Source organism: Haemaphysalis longicornis, unplaced genomic scaffold (genome assembly GCF_048455015.1).
Source record: "Haemaphysalis longicornis isolate Haplotype H1 unplaced genomic scaffold, Haemaphysalis longicornis Haplotype H1 scaffold_5, whole genome shotgun sequence".
Classification (NCBI taxonomy): Eukaryota; Metazoa; Arthropoda; class Arachnida; order Ixodida; family Ixodidae; genus Haemaphysalis; species Haemaphysalis longicornis.
Genome location: NW_027526385.1, coordinates 2411488 through 2431669, shown reverse-complemented (window position 1 = coordinate 2431669; position 20182 = coordinate 2411488). Strand labels below are relative to the sequence as shown.

The following is a 20182-nucleotide window of genomic DNA, read 5'->3' as shown; positions in this document are numbered from 1 at the left end:
TACAATGCCGTCATTTTCAAAATGAATGTCACAGACTTTGCATTCCGCAGTTAGCCTTTTATCTTTGTGATGTAAAGCTTGCTCCCACCTTTTGAATTCCGTAGGACCTTTGGTGGCCCGAAGAAGTGGCGTGAAGTGGAGTAGCCATTGCGGTAGCCGCTCTTGCACCACGGCGCAAAGCAAGTCGGCATGCCGAACCGTGGATGAATCTCTTACTCCTCACTACGCTTTGTACATGACGTACGTGTCTTCGTGCAAGCTCCTTCGCATGGCCGAAAAGTTCCAAAAATGACCGACGAGCAAAGCGTACACACTCGCTGCCAACGTTACTAGTAATGTTGGTCGCTGCAAAGCACGCGCACTTGCACCGACGATCTTAATGAAAACCTTCTGGAGTGAAGGAGGCGCCCGCTATTGACGCCGATGCTCGCCAGGCAAAACAACACGTGTTTTGCCTGGCTTCAGGCAAAACACGTGAGGGTGGTCGTTTCGGCCCGCATGGCAGTACGACAGTTTTTGTGAACCTCATCAGTGGGAGGTCCCGTTAACCAACTTTCGGTGTAGAGTTCCTGTGCTGAATTCTTATGTGCGCCGGGCTGGTCTCACCTTCTACGGCCTTTCGAATTAATTCCGGGTGAATAAAAATCATACACCCCTTTGTTGCTTCCACCAAGTACATGACTTTTGGAATGTTTCAAGCGAATATGCATTACGCCCGCGAACGGCTGAATGCATATTGGATCATATTTAATCGCATACGGCTAATATGAAATTGCTTAAACAACTGCCTTATGCAGCTCCTTTGGAAGGTAGTAGGGTTGTTATTTTTTGACACCCCTTTCCTTTTACGCAACCAAAAAATGCTTTCAGGTGGTTATGAGACATCTTGTGCGTGAGCAAATTCTACAGCTTCCCTGTTTCCACAAGCCTGTCAAAAGTTGCCATGACACTTTTCATACGTATGGGGAGTCCTAAAAATATGGTTTTCTTGAGGCCCTCAATTGCTGATTTTCCTTGTGCATCCTGGAGTCCTGTTATGTACAATTCAGCCTTTAAAAAAGTCCTCATTTAATCCTCATTCGCCTTTCGCAGAGGTGCCTTGTACGATCAGGTGGAGGGATTTCTTGAGTTAAAAACATAAAAAAGGTGGTCAAAGATCCTTATGAACTTAGGCGTAGAATCCGCACCTTTAAATTGTGGATTAAAGCTTTAACGTGATTTCGCAAAAGTCAAGTGCATCTGCGAGAGATGAACTGAGCGTCAGAACTGTAGGTGAACTTTCATATTCGGTGATCTAATGTCTTCTATGCACCACAAACAGCGCTGAGGCCGGAGGAGGTGAGACGAGCCCGGCGCATATAAAAGTTGAGAATAAGAACTCTACATCGGAAGCTGGTTAACGGAACCTCGCACTGACGAGATTCACAAAACTGTCGTGTTGCTGCACAGGCATAAAGGTGCGGCTTTTACAAACGTGTTGGGTCATTTTTCGTCGAGATAAGACAGCTCAGTACTTATCGAAGCTACGCTGGAAATGCTCACTCGCTAAGAAACTCCCGTATATGGAAGTTAAACGCAATCTGCACAGCTCAAACATAGGCCCACCGTCGATTCTTAGCCAGCCAATGAGCAACGCATGCAAGTCAATGCGCATACAGACGATCGTATGCATATCTACTCAAACAGTGCACAAATGGGATGCGGTAACGTCGACTGGAGGGATGAAGATGTTTAAGCTTGTCGACTGGGAAGATGATATATGTTTAAGTTTAGCAATAGCAGTACTAGAAAGCCGCCGCGGTACGTCGGGGCGGCGGCCCGCCGCGGACGGCTGCTGCGGCGGCCCGCCGCAGTAGCAGACGACGCGCCGAGAGTAGCGCAAGACTCGACTACAGCGCCACTAGTTCTCGCGCCCGCCACGCGGCCCGCCTCTCCGGCGGAGCTTTCAAACTGAGTTTATTCTAGTAACGTTGGCCCAGGGGCAGGGGGGAAGTGCCCGACCGCAGCATTGCTCCTGATGTGTGGCGACCAGTGCATTGGTTGGCGTAAACTGGGAGCCAGCCAGAGGGAATGCCACTGGCAGTTGTGGAGGGGCATGGGAGGACCGCCGTCTTCTGCAGCAGTGTCCCCAGATCAGGCCATGAGCGGGGAGGACAGGCTCCCACCGGAAGGGTTCCCCCCTGCATGCTGTTGTGGTGCCTGTGTGCACGTGCAGCTGCAGTGGCCCTAGGTGCTGATGCTGCTGTCGTGCGTGTGTCCCCCAGGAGGACCCGAACGAGTGCCTGGACAAGATGGCCTCCCTGCTGCGCGTCTACGGCACGGTGGTGCACAGCCTGGGGGACCAGGCCATCCAGGTCATCACCTGGGAGGTGCTCAGCGACGTGAGTGCAATGGGGGGTCTTAGCGCCATCAAGGGATGCAGCACAGGGCAAACAACGCGTTAGAGCAGCCTGCTGGGGTGGCAGACGTTTTGGGGCAATCATGGGCTCGGCTGGTGCAGGACGGATGAAGCTGAGGGCGGGGACATGTTTTATACCTAGAAGTTGCGAGAATGCAGGCTCGCTGGCATTGTTGGCCCCATCTGCCCCACAGGAGCCTTGTTGCTCTGGGCAAGCGGCACTGTATTGAGGGGCCCATTTCCTGCATTTGTCCCCCATTGGGATAGCCTAGCGCCAGTGGCTGGTGTCCAAATCATGGCCGTCTTCTCACGCCATACGGTGGCGCAGACGTTCCCGAGGATGTGCGAGTCGAATGGCGTGGTGTGTTTGACCCATTAGGGCCCTCCCCTTTTTGAGAAATGCTGCCGCCAAGCGTGCAAGTTCTGCCGGAGTAGACGGTGCCACCATCCTTGCGCTTTTGGGCAGCAATTGTGCAGTATGTAGAGGAAGAGGCTTGGTTCGTGGTACCGGAGCCTTGCTCTAATGCCTCCCTCCCCCCACCCCCTTCCCTTTGTGTGCAGAACCTGCACGCCCTGGCCCAGTGCGTGCTGCAGGCAACGGAGTTCTCCCCGCGCAACTCGCTGCTGGTGTCGGCCAACCAGACGGTGGTGCTGGTGTGCAACCTGACCGGCCAGTGCCCCCCGTCCCTGGTGGAGCTGCTGCGGCTGCAGGCCACCCTGGCCCTCTCCGAGGCGCACCTGCTCTCCCTGCTGCGCCTGCTCGGCTCGCTCGTGCAGCACCTCGGCCCGCAGGTGGGACCGGCAGTGCGTTGGCGTAAAGGGAAGCAGCAGCAGCCCGCTTTGGAAACCCTTGGGGCCCCGCTGTCGGGCCCTGCCCAGAAACGCAACACGGCCGGAGTGGTCCACTGTCAGGTTCTGCCCGACTTGGGTGTCCAAGGTTTCATACTAATATATACTAGAGGGAAATCTGGCGCTGCGATCGTGGGCTGCCGTGGGCCGCACCATTGCAGCTAGCGATGTTCCTCGCCTACTTGGCTTAGCTAGCCCTATGGCTTCTTTTTTGTCTCGAAGCCATAAAGGTGACTTTTTTTTTCTTCTGCATTGTGCATAAAGCTTCTAAATGATTACTGACAAATAAATCTTTCTGGAAGCTCAATGTTATAATAGCAAAACCAATTTCAACAATCTTTTAGAGTAATATTATTACATTTTTGCAGCCAGAGGCAACTTTTCAGCCTGTTCATGAGCCATGCCAAGGACAAGTGGAACGTGCCTGGCCGGTACATGGCGGAACGCTCACTGAAGCGCGGCTCCCCTAGACAGTGTCGCCAGATTTCCCTCTAGTATATATTAGCATGAAACTCTATGGACTTGGGTGTCCAAGCTTGAATTTTGCAGTTTTTCTCACTGCGATGTGCTCGCATTCTTTGTTACATGATGCGCCATCTCTTGAGTGAACTTTGTTGAAGTTTGCTTCTTTTTGCACGAGGGTGCAGCACAATGTTCAGCATGGAGCTTCTGGGTCCCCGAGCGTTTTCACGTGTGTGCTGTTTGCTGAGAAGCATGGCTGCTTTCCTTTCGCATGTGTGGTACGGTGGTGCACTTCGCGAAAGTGGTGATGACTTCAGTGAGGAAGAGAATTATGTGCCTCCATGAGATGTGCTGTTTGTAGCGATAGGAAAACAAGAGGAGGCAGGAGGAAAACATGTTTTCTGCAAAACCTGCAGTAACGACCCTGGTCTCCACCCAGGAGAATGCGTCGAGTGTTTTCATGTGCTGCTCGAATAATGGAGGAGGAGGAGGAGGCAGCCTTTATTGTGGCAGGAAGACTCTACGTCAAGTGGGGGAAAGGGGAGTAGAAGAGGGGGGGTTGTAACTTGGGGCTGCTTAAATGCGCACAGTTGGACCCAAAACAGGTGGGCCCCTTGAGAAGGCTGGAGAGGCCGCATGGGGCAAGGAGAGCGGGCTCACAGACTGCTCGCGCTGGACTAGAGCCTGCATGGAGGGTTCCAGTGTTTGAGGGTCGATGTAAAGAGAGGTTGCATTTGGAGGAGGCTTGAAGGTTCTGCAGCGCGCGAACTTCGGGCAGTGCCAAATTAGGTGCTGGAGATTGGCAGGCATGGGGGAGGCGCAGAAGGGACATCGAGGCGGTAGAGACGAGGTGTACCATTTACGGAAGGTCTCGGGGGTAAGGCTAGCATTGGCAAAATATTTATGAAAATTTTGGCTGATCTTGGGAGCATTCGCATTGACTGGTCACCAGGGCACGAGGAGTAATCACCAGGGAACCAGGCAGCCCACTCAGCTGCGCGGGAGTGTATAACCTCTAGTCCTCCGCTGCTACCCGACTTGGCTCCTCTACCTACTGAGACATTATCACCAGCGATACAGCTTGTACGTTACAAAAAGGAAAAAAAAGACCGCCTCAAGGCCCTGACTCCAACCGGCTTTTTATCCACCCTGCTCCCAAGATCAGCCGAAATATTCAAAAACAAGTATTTTGCTAATGCTAGCCTTACCCCTGAGACCTTCCGTAAATGGTACACCCTGTCTCTACCGCCGCGATAGTTGCAAGCAGAATGCAAGAGAAAAAATCAATATCCTGCGAGTTTTTTTTTGCATACTTTGTAGCATACCTTGCGTCCCAGAAATTGGCAAAACAGTTTCAGGCCAGGACAGCCAGAAAGTGGGTAACAGCTTCGAACTGAAAGCGGTTAGCTTGGTGCGAAGCCTTGTCTCTGTAATGATGCACATGAGGGAAGCCTGCTCGTAAACAGAGAGTTCTTCCTGAGGTGGTTGGGGGCGGTGTTCCAGATCCCCCTCCCGCTGGTGTCGGTGGCCTTTGAGAGCCGGTGGCAGCGCTGCCCGCGGCCCCGGGTGCAGGCCCAGCTGCTGGCGGTGCAGCACGCCATGCTGCGCCTGAAGAGCGTGGCCGTGGTGGAGGAGGCGTACCGCTGCCTGGCCCACGCCCTGGCCGCCTCGCGCCTCTCCCCCGCCGCCCTGGCCCCGCTGTGCGCCCTCAGCCAAGTGGCCAACGCCCGCCACTCCATCATCGGGGTGAGTTCCCGAGGGTGGAGCATTGCTGCAGGCACACCCTGGACGTGACACACGAGTCGGTTCTGTCATTCTTCGCATTGGATCTACTTGTAAGAAAAAGCAGACGATGTGACATGTTGAGCGCCATCTCCTTTCGAAAGGTGCGTGCGTGTTGACATCACTTTGGCACAGTGATGCACTTGTGCACTCGACTTGTGCCCAAGTCTAGTAGCGAGTGCGTGCCCTGCGAAGAGCAGTGTCTGTGCAACAGATGCAGCCCAGAATCACAGCCCGAGCCTGATATGGAGAGGCAGAAAGGCCAGAGCTGTGTCACGGAGTGATGGTTGCTGCTCTGTGCGATACTCCTCTCCTCTGGAGAGTGTCGTCCACCTTGTTCAGTGATGCGTTTTGCAGACACAGGTGTTGGCAAGCTGTAGGCGGCATGCGCCCTGTGGAAGGTAGCAGCAGAAAGATGGGGGAGAAGGGCGTGTGTAGCCCATGTAGCCTTTACAAGATGAAGCTTGGGCAACAGTGCTGAGAAGAATGGGGGGGTGTGCCTCGTGTCCTTATACGCCTCACCAAGGTGGCAAGCAACACTCTGCAGTGGCATCTCTTCTCCCCCATCAGCAACTGAGCGCGGTGCTTGGTTTTTGTTTAAGGCACCGGCTTGGTAATGTGCAGCTAAATGTTTGCTGTGCCTCGGGTGCAGTTCCGATTTTTGGGCCGGAGGCCGGACTTTTGTGTCGCAGGTGGGCCCCTTGTTGCCTAGGCGGGGGCTCACATTGGTGCGTATGCGTGTCCTGCATTGTTGCCTTGTCTTGATTTTGCTTGCGGTGTGTCCTTAGCCCCTTGAGGGTCGAATTTTTTCGGCAAATGCGACCCCGCTCCCCCTTCTTGATTTTTGTTTGTTTTGCTGGTTTAAATTCTTCGAATGAATCTATTTTGAGAAAAAATTATCGTAATTTTTTTAGGGTGACCATAAAGTGACAAAAAAATTGTTAGTGTTGTTACATACATGTGGTTTATTCACGAGTAGCGCAAGAAAAAATATAAAATAAAACTAGAGAGTAACAAGCCGGTACCTTTTGAGTTAATCAAAATCAGATAGACATCAGTTTCGCGGGTGCAAAAAGCGGGAAGTGCCTGGAGGACAATACTGGAACTAGCTGCTGTGCGTACGCACGCTCGGCCGGATGTGCGAGCGATAGACGGCGCACCGCTCCTATAAAATACAAAAAGAAAAAGGAGAAAGAGCCTCATCAGTTTCGCAGGTGCCCTTGGTCTGTGGCAGGCGCAAGAAGCGAGAGGCGCCCGGTGGGCGATGCCCAGCACACCCCCTCGTTACCGGATGCGCAAGCGATAGCTGGCGCGCCACTGAAGTAAATCAAAAAGAAAAAAAAAGAAAAAGAAAAGCCATCGGCGCAAGAAAATAATTTGACGTATTTCGGCAGTGTGGCAGTACATGCCAAGCAAGAGAAGTTGGCGAAAAAAGCGCGCTTTTTTAACATACAAGCAATGACATACATATATGTTGTTATTGACCATTTTGAAGGTGTTTGCAGAGGACGTGTATGTACGTCCGTGCCCCTGAAAGGGTTAGTGATGCCCCAACACTCGCGTGTGCACAAGAGCAGAGGCTTCTCCAGCTGACGAGAGTGCTGATTTGGGCAGTCCTTCTTCAGCACACGTGCAGTGCAGGCTGTCGCGTTCAGTGGGGGGCAGTGTTTTCAGTGCGGGAGCCCGTGTTCATACACAGCTGCATGTGAGGACATCGCAGTCGTTTAGCATCGTGCATTTGCTGCCTCACCAATATTTTAAATTTGCCGTTTCTGTGGCGGCATTGTGCGATAGCTTGAACGATTTGCTTGCCTCAGGCTGCTAGGGCCTCTGTGCATGCTTGCTGCATCCGGCAGTGGTGTTGCTCGGTTTTGAGCATGCAAAGCTTGCGTGCCTATAGTTTGGGCGAAGAAGGGCCTCGCTGCGTGTTTCGCGAGCGTTGTGCCGAGCGTGCTTTAAAGGGGCCACGCATTGTTTCTCCGTATTTGTCAAGCCCCTGGAGCCAGGTGCTTCTCTGTCTTTGTAAAATGCAAGCTCCGTTATTTTTGCCCCCTCTGTGTTGAGAGCCACCGCACGTAGCTGTCACATTTTCTACGATCATAACCAGGGCGGGCCGTGCCGTATGAGGTCTGCCACATGACCCGAGTCGCCTGATGCCTCGATATCAGAGTGTAAAGCACCTCAGCAGTAATGTGCCATTGTAGCCAATTTGAAGTTACTGGCTTTCGTTTGTTTCAGCGGAACAACGCAAGTATTGCCACTAATGTGGCCTTTGATGTTCTGCACTCGCGTTCTTTTCCACGGCGAACTAGTACACAACGCAGGAACAGAGGGCTCCTGCACGTAAACGCTTTTGCTCTCAAAGTAGTGGTGCGGAAGAAGAAGTTGGCATTTCGAAATGGCTGCTCGCTTGGTGTGGCCAGCTTTGTCGTGTTCTCCGGCTTTAGAGGGGCCAGGAAGGCAGAATACAACTTTGCAGTCTTGGGCAGTGGCTAGTTACTAGTGATGCATAACTGTAACTGCTTACTGATACGTTAGGGGAACTTGTAACTGTAACAGTGTTACTTTTTACGCAGTAACTGTAACGGGAAATGCCGTTACAGTTACTTCCTTTGTTATAAAAATTGATGCAACCGCAACACTCGTTAACTCTTTCCTTACGGCGCCATAGGCCATCGGACACGGAGTTCTGATGATTTCAAACGTCCCACGAAAGCTAAAAACGGCGCCTGGCGTACAACTAACGCCATCTGGCGTATTTATTGACGACTCATTTTTCGATTTTATTATGTTTTGTTGATATTTCCCGTGCAGAGACTGCGCCAAGAGTGAAATTTGAACCCGCGATAGTGGCGAGTTGTGTGAAAATGGCGTCTGTGTTATTTGGGCTGTATTTATAAACAAAACGGGCTTCCTATGTGACTACTGTGACTTTACACATTGATGTGTAGGGTCTGGACAACCTACGGTGGAGATATTTTGCCAAATGCGCTGCGTCATATCGCGTTATCACCTTCATGATAGCCTGGCACTCGTGTCAGATTACTGCTACGGAGCGATGCGCGACACTTCTCAAGACCGCTGGATTTTTTTTTCTGGTTTTTTACCACTAAAGTGAAAAGGATTTTGTGTCAGAACACAAAAAAGTGTGCTTGGATGCATGACCGACTTACACTCGAGTGGCTTCGAGGAGGGGCACAGCCGTCAGTTCCGCTGGGTTGATGGGCCCACAAAAATAGAAAACTTGGTGTACGGCGTTGATGTATATATTGAATCATAGCCAAGAAATGTAGGAACAATTTGTATATCTTAGAATTCGTAAAATAATTTTTACGCTCATTACAATTGCCTGTATACGTTGCATGTATACTTTTTTGTGCATTTTTTTTTCTGATTATTTGACTAATAAACTGTAAGTAATTGTACCTTTCACAAAACTGCTGTTATGAGTTTGTAAGAGCAATCTATAAGCTACAATTCTATGCATAGCAATGCTAAATGTGTCCACTAGCTCAAGAGAAAGAAATAGTTTTGTGGAAGCACTCAAAATCGTCCGTTTTCCGCCGTAACGAAAGAGTTAAAGGCTGATATACATTCCTCTTTTCCGGAATTTCTTCTTCCCCATGCCCTCTCCAGCTTTCACATTTTCACAATATGGCACCCTCGCAGTTGCATAACTTCATTGTTTCCCCCCACCATTCTTAATGGCTATGAAGTGAGCATGCATTACGCTTAAAAGCCAACTGCAACGAAAATTTACCTGCCCTAAATTGTGCTTCAATGTGTGGTATGCACCTCTAAAGTCCCATGTGACCCAATTTTAAGCTCCACAAACGCGCAGTTTCTTTATTAAAACCATTCGAAAACACGCCACTTTAGCCGACGCAGCACCTAGCGGAGTGTCGCCGCAACTAGTCACCACTGCGGCGAATTTCCGGATGTGACGTGCCGGTCAGGACTCCCGAGCGGCCGTCGCCTCTCCTCTGTAGTCCTTTTACGTGCGGCCTCACGCGAGTGAGCAGTGTAATTCGTGCCTCTTGCATGAATAATTGGTTTCCGTAATGCGAGAAGCTGAAGAAACTCTGGGTTGCCGATACTTATAAAGAGCAAATACGGCAGTAGCACAGTGACCGATTTTGTGGTCGCGACGGCGGCAGCATGCTCTCGGTCGACTCGATGAGCACGCGAAACGCGTGTACGGCCTATGTGAGGCGATACGCTGTTCACGCGGCTGGTCGGTGCGGCGGCGGTCGAACGACTACGGCAGCTGTGCGGCGCACTGCAAGCTCGCGGCCGGGCATCTTTACGAGTGCGCAATACGTAGAACGGCCGACGCGAGACGATACGCTGTTGTCGCGGCCGCTCGGTGCATCGGCGCACGAACGACTACGGCGGCTGTGCGGCGCGCTGCAAGCTCGCGGCCGGGCGTCTCTACGAACAGAACGGCCGGCGCGAAACGATACGCTGTTGTCGCGGCCGGTCGGGGCGTGAACGAGTACGGCAGCTAGCTGTGCGGCCCACTGCGCGATTGGCCGGTCGACTTTTCGAGAGCGCGAGTACGCCAACGGCATCGAAGAGCTCTGCACCGACGCGAGGTTATACGCTGTTGTCAATTCATCGCGCCGGTCGGAGTGCGGACGAGTACAGCACGCGGCGCACTACACGGAATCGATTCAGCTCAACCTACTTCGTCAAAAAACAAATAAATACTTGCTGCTGTTGGCAATATTTCTCTCGCCAGTTATAAAAACAAAAAACGAGGCCACATTTCGCAGTACTGAGCCTCGGGGAAGGTCACTGCTTCATGAGCGAAGACACTACAGTGCTTTCGTCGCTGCATGGCATCAGTGTCTAAAGATTTGGCGCAGGCACCCTGCTAACAGGAACAAAACTGCCCGCGTAAACAAAAATAATAAAATTCTGGATTTGAACTTTCACAACATGCGCTGAAACCTACACCCTAGCCGGCATGTTTCTACACTTCCCTTTCACGGTAGCTTTTTTTTTTTTTTTTTTTGCTTTTCTCTCACAAACACAGGATGGTTCGATCGGCACAGGGCATATTAGTTGTGCCGGCGCCCATCTAGTGCTAAACCACTGCCTTTTGTGCACCCAGCTTCGCCACGACGTCTCGCGATGCCTGTGTTTTCGTTTTACCGAACGACTACAGGCGCGTCTCAGCAGCTCACAACGAAGTAATATTGGTTGCACGAACTTCCCAACCCCTTTTCCCGCATGTTTTAAATCTCTGAAGCAACACATGACCCGAAACACATCGAATGCGCGCCGTCTTCTCAGAGGCAGCTGTGGGAAAATCTGCCGGCTGTGCCCACTCGATTCCCGAGTGTAACGTCACTTCCGCCCGTCCGTAATGGCCGCCCCTTTTTTTCCAGTTTCGGTTTGAAAAGAGCGTTTTTGATCTCAGTTTACGATGCAGCGAAGCACATTTGGGCCTCCAAATTTTGCAGGTAGCAACTTTTAAGGTTATACTACCGGAAAATAGTGCATTTACGGAGCCGAAAATTTCGTTGCAGTTGGTCTTTAAGCACAAATGGCTCATTCTGCAAGCTTGTAAGCACTGCCTCACTTGGGTTTGCCTTAGCCGGCCTCAGCCAATCACATGGCTGCGTATGCATGACAGGAAATGAGGTAGTGAGTCGCGTAGCCACTCCCTTTTTTCCTAATGATATGTATAGCTTACGTTAGAAGGGGTGTCAGTGTTACTCGAACGAGGCAGTGCTTGCATGGCCCCTTTAAAGACGAATGACCCTTTGTAGGATGTTCTACTGCTGAAGCCCAGAGAGATCTCCTGCAAGCAAGCCCTCGTGCAAGTGGGGCAGACGAATGTGCCGGAAGCAGCGCTTGAATTGTTTATGCGCTGAGCAGGCAGACTGGGTTGTAGAAACTGTTGCCGCTGTTGTTTGTGGCTGCTGAGGAGACTTCCTTCCCCCCCCCCTTGGCCAGATGTGGGCCCTGAAGCCCCCCTTCTTCGACCTGCTCCTGGAGTACCTGATGCCGCTGGACAGCTGGCAGGGGTCGCCCAGTGCCCAGTACGCCATGCTCTACCTGCTGCACTCGCACTGCCAGAGGTGAGCGAGCGGAACCCGGTTGCCTGCAACTGGGCCACTTGCTGGGCCCGGTCGGTGGGGTCCCATTGGAGGCGCACCCGGAAGCAGTAGCCATTCAGTTACTGGTCAGCGTAACACTGCATGACCCACTCATCCTCCTGTAACACACAGAGAAACCGGGAATCAGCCGGTGTAATGTTCTATACTGATGTGTGGGAAATTTGGCACCAGAGTCTGCGCTAGTCGCGCTTAGCGAGCGGGCGTCAGATCGTTGTCCTTGGCATGGCTCATGATCAGGCAGCAGAGACAGCAACATTATCGCAAAAGATCACTTAGCTTTTGTTTCGTCAGTGGAAAAGCCAAGCTCCAAAAAACCTGTTTATCTGGGGATGTCTGGAATGCAAGATAAATGCGACAAGAAATGTCGCCCCTGTCTGTTGATTTTGGCTGTGAGGGTGAAAAGAAGTGGTGCGGCTAGCTAGGCCCAGTAGTAGAGGAGCACTGCTGGGGCAGCACCCACAATGGCACACGGTTGCAGCCATGGATTTCCCTCCGGTATATGCTGGCATGGGATTGTTCACCTGGCTAGTCACCATTGCGGCAGCCTGCTGTGCCCAGCCCGGCGGCACATGGATGCAGCCGGCCTCTGAAGGGCGTTCTGTCGTGTGTGACCCGGGGCTGTTCCCCCTCCCCCTGCAGGCACGGCCACTTCATCTCGTCCAGCAGCCTGGTGATCGGCAGCGACGACACGACCAGTGTGCCCCGCAGCCTCTACCTCTCTCGCACCCTGGCCCTCCTCACCGCTGTGCTCACTTCGAGCACCGTCTCCGACGATGCCAGGTGGGGGCCTGCGCTGGGTTTGTCGGGAGCGGGACCTGGGCTACGAGGGGCACTGTGGTCCAGGGCTCCGGACTGTCGTCGACGACCAGAATCTCGACACGCGGCTGTTCTTGCTTTTGGCCTCCATCTGAAGGAAAGCCAGCTCAGCCGGGACGGAGCCCCGTGTCCTTAGCCACCACTGAGCCACCACGGCGGGTGCACTCTGTCAGAGCCCTGGGTTTGACCCCCATGGGGCATCTGGGTGGGGTGCTCTGGTAAATGGGTTTACGCTCGGAATGGGCAAATGGGGAATTTGAGGTTCGAAGCGAATTCGAAGCAAATGGGGAAGCAAAATTATTTCGAATCGAATAGTTTGAATAGCACACCCAACAAATTAAAAAAAGAAATGAGCAAGTTGTGACCCGACCAAGAATTGGAACACACGTATGCGCAGCATTTTGTGAAACTACTACCAGTTGAGCATTTATTGTCAAGTTTTTTGTGAAGGAATACTAGTTGCTTCACATGCTTCGGGAGAAGCAGCTCCCGCCGGCTACTGACCACATTTCCTGCTGCTGAGAACGGCCTCTCACTCCTTGCCTGTGTGGCAGGAATTGAGAGGCACTTTAGCGCCACCGTGGCCAGAAGTGGGTAAAGCTGGCTGCCATGGTTTCTGCACCTCTCCGGAGGGTTTTCAGACCGTGGGAGCACGGGGGCGCCCAAGGAGTCTGTCACTGCTCCCGCAGTGAGCTGCCGTGTTTGCTAGATGCTAACTTACCACATTCTAAGTGGATACGGACATGACGTAAATACAAAAGTGATAGGTCCACTGAGATTAGAAGATTTGTGTTGAAGCGCAATTAATAGTCACCAAAATAGAAAAGTGACACACACTTGGCTCCAGAGCTTTTAGTAGCGCCACTAAACAAAGGCTTCTAGAGTATCGGCATTCTTTTCATTGGCATGTGCCACCAGGATTTGCATTGGTCGGCCGGCACCACGTGATATTTGTTTACATATGGGCGCGGCCATGTTGTTTCTGGGTGCCCCCCCTCTCTCTCTCTCTGCTGCGCGGACGCTAGAGCGGCTGGTCACACTCTAGCTCTCACAACCAGCGGAGGTTTTGTTGGGAGAGATCTCAACACTGTAAGCCAGGAACAAAATGGCCCCCAGACACTTCCGAGTGCACGAGGTGGTGGTCTGTTAAGCGTAGCTTATTTAGTGACGCTAGTTTTTAGCGCCACCTAAAATCTCTGCTAAAAAGAAAGAATATCGTAGCCACAAGTGTGCACAGCCGTAGCTAACCAAAGCAGGCCACCAGTTGGAACAGTTTTCCGCTACTGTATCGAATCGGCAGTAAAAGTGCACTGGCTTGGTGCCGCTATGTCGGCAGCGGTGTAATTTCATGCCGCCTTTGAACGGAAGGTGTGATGGCGGCCAGGAGCTCATCGAACCTCTAGAAAAGGCGCCAACTTGGCACTGATGGTAGGAATGTCCACATTTGCGGGCTCTTGCCTGCGAATAACAAGTAGAGAGCAATTCAATTGAATATTTGACAGCACCGAATGGTCACCCATGCCTAGTTTACGCAACAAGGCTGCAAGTTTGTGCGAGCTCTTAGGCTGAGCATGTTTGCTAAGAAGTGGTGAGCGAGAGAATGTAACAGGCATTTTGTGGGAACTTGCGGTAAAAGTGGTTGGCGGGTGGTGCAAAGTAATCAGTGGTGTGAACAAGGTGTGGCTGTCCTCTGGTGTGCCTCGTTGGAGGACGCATTGCTAGCCACTGTAAGGAAGGTGCACCGAAATTTTCTTGGTGCCTTTAGCGTAGCCTCCGTTTTGTTGGCCTCGCAGTGCACGGGGGCCAGGGTTCATTCAGAGTGAAGGGACAAGGGGAAGGCCAATGTGACAGTGGGGAGGTTTTCGTTCTCCCCTCCCCGTGGAGGCAGGCAGTGCAGTGTGGTGGTGCTCCTCCAGCATGGCTCCCCCCCTCGCTGGCTGTGCAGGCGGCTGTGCCAGCGGTGGAGCCTGCAGCTGGTGGAGGCCCTGCAGCTGCACCTGCCCCACCTGGCGCGGGCGGCCGACTTCCTGGCCCTGGTGGACGCCACCGTGGACTGCGGCTACAGCCGCCACCCGGAGCTGGCCCTGGGGGCCTGCCAGGTGCTGCAGCGCCTGGTCGACGCCATCAGCACCCTGCTGCCCGAGGACCTGCTCCAGAGGTGGGGGACTGCTTGAGCGCCTTGGGCTCGGGCTGCACAGCGGCCGCTTCGTGCAGCAGCCCCACGTCAACAACGGTATCTGTGCAACTCGTATTGTTGCGTGCCAGCAGAACAGACACGCGTTGTGGGTCATGGGTGGACAGTGCTCTGTGGGGCTGTGAGACGCCACCGATGACGAGGAGGAGGTGGCTGGCGAGCAGCCTGGGCAGGCCCTGTCGTGGCCCCCATGTACGTACCGTCAGGGAGTTGGTGGTCGCATCACGTCACCGTCAACCACGGCTGTTCTGCTGCCACGTAACAATCTCCTCCTCCCCCTCCCTCTTTCTCGCTGTCTCTCTCTCTGTCTGTCTCCTGTCTCTGTCTCCCCCTTCCACCAACAAGTTCGATAAAAGACTGCGACTTCCTGCTTCAGCTGGCACTCATTTTCGATTGAGTTTGCGTTAAACCCAGCAAGTGTTTTTCATTTTCTACGCGAGAGCAGCGTTCCGAAGTTATACGGAAACGTACATGTGTTTGTATGTTAGGGTAAGTGTTTTTCCCACGAACATAGGCTGTCCGTACGTGAAGATGAATGTTTCCGTTTGTGCCCCTGCAAACTGTGCCTGGTGCTCTTCAAAAAATGGCGGCACAAGAAAGCACATCACAAGGACACTAAATTTGGTTTCAGGGGTACGTCTTCTTTTCAACTGATGCGTGCAGTTACTCAAAAAACACCCCAGGAAAAGAGTCAAACCAAGCGGAAGGTGTGGGCGGTTTTAGAGAAAAGCATACTGACGTCTTCTCAAGGACCATGATGACTTTGCTAGTCGAAAAGGAATGGGTGCCCAGCAACAGCAAAGGGCTGCTAAAGTGAGTCGCTGTCACTGCGTCGTGCTTGCATTCGCTTCGGGAAGAGGATCATCCATATTCAGTGTGCCGATGAAACATAGATGGCAACAGCAGCTATACAACAGTTTGTGAAGGGGACCGCAGCAGGTGATATGAAATAAGTTGGTTGATGTGTCTTTCATAGGGATCGGTAAAACACAAGTAAAACTTCACAGGAGAATTTATTGGGCATCCATATGAACTTGCACATCGCTATTTATACTATGTTGGCATGGCAGCGTTAGACGCATCAACGTTAGACACTGGATTGCACGCGCCGGAACATTGTGTAAATCCGACTGAAACCACAGCCCCTTGAAAACTGTGCAATCAAAACGGAACCGAAACCAAAACCGAAAGCAGTAGGTGGTGGAGGGTGCCTGTATTTTCCCGCATCCATGAAGACGCTGGCATCGAGTTGCCAACTGTCGGCACTCATTAGTGTCATGATGAAGTACTTCACTTCTCCTAGACAGCAGCATCTCCTAGACGGCACCTGAATGAAGAAAGTAGTGGGAAAGATATAAGGCGCTTTCGTAGACCTACCGTACTTACCGATTCTAACGCACACCCGATTTTTCTGGCAAAAAAAAAAAAAAAAAAAAGAAAAAACTTGCACCTTTGATTGTAACATTGCACGGAACTTTGTAACCCAGAAAAACGAATGTGAGAGAAATGGGAAATTTATTTCCCGAAGTAATCTCACTCATCTTACTCCTTGTCGCTCTCCGAGAGCTCCTTGCTGCTTTCCGCTGACCACAACATCTCGTCCTCGGTGCCGTCAAGCGCATTCGCGATGCCACACTTCTGAATGGACGTTCAAACATGGTCGATGGAATCGTGGGTCACGCCTCGCATGCCCATCCCGCGAGTTTCTCCAGAGGTGCACACTTCAGCTGACCACTCGTTTTGAACGCGTGAGTGCCCCTCTTAAGTCACTCGTGGAGGCGGCGGACCGTCGTTGCCACTGCTGCCATTGCTGTTATCAAGCGTGCAAGTGGAACGATTTGATGATTTGTGTGAACGACGATATAAAACCCTAGGCGCCTAGGCTTCCTGCATCCGGAAGATATTTGTTTTAAGCTTTGGCGCCATCTTGAGATGGCAATGGCAATAAGTGGGACGAAATTTCCACTGTTTCGGCAGTTTCGGTTTTGTATCCAATTCTAATGCGCATGCGATTTTTCTGCCTATTTTTCCAGAAAAAAAGTGCGCGTTAGAATCAGGTAAGTACAGTACTTGCGCTTGAATTGGTAGTGCAGTGGGCAGAGAGCTGTCTACCTCCCGTTGCGGCGAGAGAGTTCGTGGCTCAAATCCGGGTGAAGCAGCGCCAATAGAACTTCTTCTGGCGACGTCATTTTCGGGATAGTTAGGACACTGCTCAGATCTTTGTGTACCCGGGCAAAGAACACTTTCGTGTTAAAGAGGTTGCTGCGTTCAGTGCCCGTTGCGGCTGGCCTGGTCCTAGATTTTTCAGTTTCCGGTAAACACCGAGGCGCTTCAGCTGCGTAACCATGACACCTCTTCCTGCCCGAGAGCAAGCTTCTGGCAGCCCGCTGGCTGCCAGAACACCTGTAAATTGAACAGGCCCAATATTTGCACGAGGCACCGTGGTTGGCGTGCAGCACATTTTTGGCAACACCTTTGGAAAGGTGGTGTTGCAGACCCCTCTCCCCTTTTCTTTTCTTTGGCAGTGCCGCTTTCAGTTGTGCACGCCTCTTGCTTCTTCCTTGCTGCTCAGGTGCTACAACCTTTGTGTGGTGAAGGCGGGCAGTGTCATCCCGACTGAGAGGGCAAAGTTCATCGGCCTCATGACCTTGCTGCCCATCGACCTCATCACCAGGTGAGTGCGTCTTCTTCCACGTGAGAACCCCCGCACGTGACGACTCGGGAGGAAGGCACAGCACGATGTTTAAGGGGGAACACTGGTCTTAAAGCAGCGCCTTTTAATTTTCAAGTAACTCTGTGAAACTTGCCAGTCTTGCTGCTTTCTTCCCACTGATTTCAAATATGGCATTACAGTAGAATCTCGATGATACGAATCTCGTGGGACCGCGAAAAATATTCGTATCATCCGAAATTCGTATGAACCAACACAGACCAAAAAATTGAGCGCTGAAAAAAGTTTTTGTTTATTTCTTTTCTTACTTTCGCGTGAACAAATCCGTGATTTTTTCTGCTTTTTTTAAACCCCCACGTCACAAAGCAGTCCTTTCTGGAGCGCGTAACGCTTCGCCTAGCTTCGCGCTTGTCTCCTCACTCCCGGTGTCCAAGCTCGCTACACGCCGCAACAGTCAAGCGTGAACCGCATGGTGCCTTTTTGCACGCGATTCGCACGCCTCGGCTTTGCGTGCGCTGTATTTTCGCGGCCGCATTGACGATTTCGCGCCCGCGGTATCTCCTACCTCGGTCAGAAAAAGACGCTGACGACTTGCGAAACGATCGAGACAGCCCGCTGGCTCCGCCCGAGATGTTTAGGCTTAGCACTCCGGCAGATATTTTATGGGCGCTTTCACTAGCGGCGTGGATGGTGTTTTATAGTACCGTCTTCGCCAACGTTATCAGCTCCTTTACTGCACAAGAAACTTCGTGTCTGCCTTGAGCGGCATTTTAAAGAGCGGCTAGAAGCAGTCGCTCAAGTGGCCGTGCCACTTCGCGGCCGAAGCCGCCGCCATGTTGCCGCCACCGGCCGCGGTGCGCGCAGCGTGCGAGAGGTTTCGCGGCGCGCATGGGGCGTGCGGTGCGCGTTTTCGCGAGCAGAAAACAACAGCCCGGCCGTTTCTGGAGAAAGAAGAGGGACAAATGGGGAGAGAGAGCTGTCACTTGCTTGTTCGGCAGTTGGGCGCCTCGCCGGCTCGTTCGTATCATCCGCCGGGCCGCGCAGGTCCGTTCGTAACAGCCGAAATTTTTTCCATTGCAAACAATGCAATTTTGCCGGGACTTTTCAGAAATTCGTATCATCCTGAAATTCGTATCACCCAGAATCGTATCATCGAGATTCTACTGTATTTTCTGAGTCACTCAATCAGTTCCCAAGACAATTAGAGATAATTAGTCATTTTTGGAGGGACAACAGACAAAACAGTGTTGGTCGTACAACTGTAATCTTATATTTTCAAATACTTTGAACCCTGGTGAATGCAATTAGAGAATCGGTTTTTTGATGCACCGCTTGGAACTAATTTTACAGCTCGTTGAACCTTGGTGTTTGAAATGGGCATTCGAAATGGTTCCTTGCCACTGGTGCCACCAAAGTTCACTGAGCTGTAAAATTAAGTTTCGAGTGGTGCATCAAAAAACCGATTCTCTTATTGCATTCACTGGGGTTCAATGTATTTGAAAATGTAAAGATTACAGCTTTATGAGCAGCACTGTTTTCTCTGTTGAAAATTTGGGGGCTCAGAGGCACCTTTGGGCTGGGCTGGCAAAGTTCATGTTAATGTTGCTTTCTTGCCTAGACGTCATTCAGCACTCTCTGCCAACATTACTAGTTGGTCGTCCTGTCTTTTGGGAGATTGGAGTCGTATGCATGCACGAGTAAACATGAAAATTGTACATTGTAGTCCGGGTGTCCGACCGTGTGACACTCCAAGGACACTGATGAGGCACTTTGCACGAGCTGCTTTCTTTTTCAAATTTGGCTCGGATGGGGGGGGTGTCTGCTGTGCAAGCTTGCCTCCTCTTCCTGCTGGGAACTGGGGTGGTGCCAGGCTAGGCTGCTGTTCTCAGGTGCAGAGTGGAAAGAAACGGACAGGCTTTCACGTCCCCTGTGCTGTGGGTGCTCGTTTCTAGCGTTTCTGTGAAGACGCTGTGTGTGGTAGAGTGGCTGCTGACGGAGCTGAGTGGGCGAAGGAAGGGGGAACTTGGACCAGTGGGGAGGCCCTTGGGGCTGGTGCCGCTTGTTCCCTGCACTGCTCCGACAGTGGGTCCGATCCAGAGGGACCCGCCGCGGTGGCTCTCCCCCTGCACTAAAGCGAGGCCACAGTGGGGCCTAGTGGTGCTTGCCCCCCCCTGAGCGATGCCCTTTCCCTGCAGCGAGTCCCTGCTGAGCTCGGCCGAGCTGCAGGAGCAGGAGGCCCAGCGCCTGGCCATCCTGTCCAACCCGGTGACCACGCTCACTGCCCAGGGGTTCCGCACCATCATGTCTGCGCTGCTGCTGCCCCGCGATGGCGGCGACGCCTGGAGCAGTGCCTGCGAGGTGAGGGGGCCCTGCTGCAGCCTGGGAGGGGGGGGGGGAGGACGTGCACAAACCTCCTGGGCCTGGCCACACGAGCTCGTGCAGTGTGTCGCTCCGCCAAAGCGACAGACCCGGATGTTGGTGCACGGGTGCATTTTGATGGGAGATTGCACTCGATGCGCTACATGGGCTGCCTTCTCTCACGCATTGCTGCAGTAGTTTGTAAGCAGGTTAGTTTAAGTCTGAAGAGCCACTGAAACGACCTGTGTCACTTTCGGAATACTTGCAGTAGCAGACTCTTTGCACTGTGCGGGGCCTAGTGGTACAGCCAGCTGTGGTGACGAGGCACATGGGCAGCTTCCGTTGTTGTCATTCTTAACACTTTCGTGACCGCGTAAAAATCGGTTGTTTTTGGGAGTTCCAGGAAATTTTTTTTTTTTTTGCCGCAGAAAATGATTGATGCTGCCGTGTAAGATATGAAATGATAGAGAAAGAATAGGGCAGTCTAACAGTAATAATTTCAAACAACGGATGTATTACGAATT

At 52.2% G+C, this 20182-nt stretch overlaps 1 protein-coding gene across 1 annotated transcript in view; it reads left to right on the top strand.

Annotated features, from left to right (window-relative positions):
- Positions 1–20182, top strand: part of Nonc (serine/threonine-protein kinase Smg1) — a 112993-nt gene that overhangs the window by 16296 nt on the left and 76515 nt on the right. Inside the window, 8 exon segments of the mRNA XM_077669770.1 lie at positions 2265–2381; positions 2960–3190; positions 5213–5455; positions 11456–11580; positions 12259–12399; positions 14381–14593; positions 17202–17303; positions 19496–19658. Coding sequence (XP_077525896.1) covers positions 2265–2381; positions 2960–3190; positions 5213–5455; positions 11456–11580; positions 12259–12399; positions 14381–14593; positions 17202–17303; positions 19496–19658 — 1335 coding nt within the window.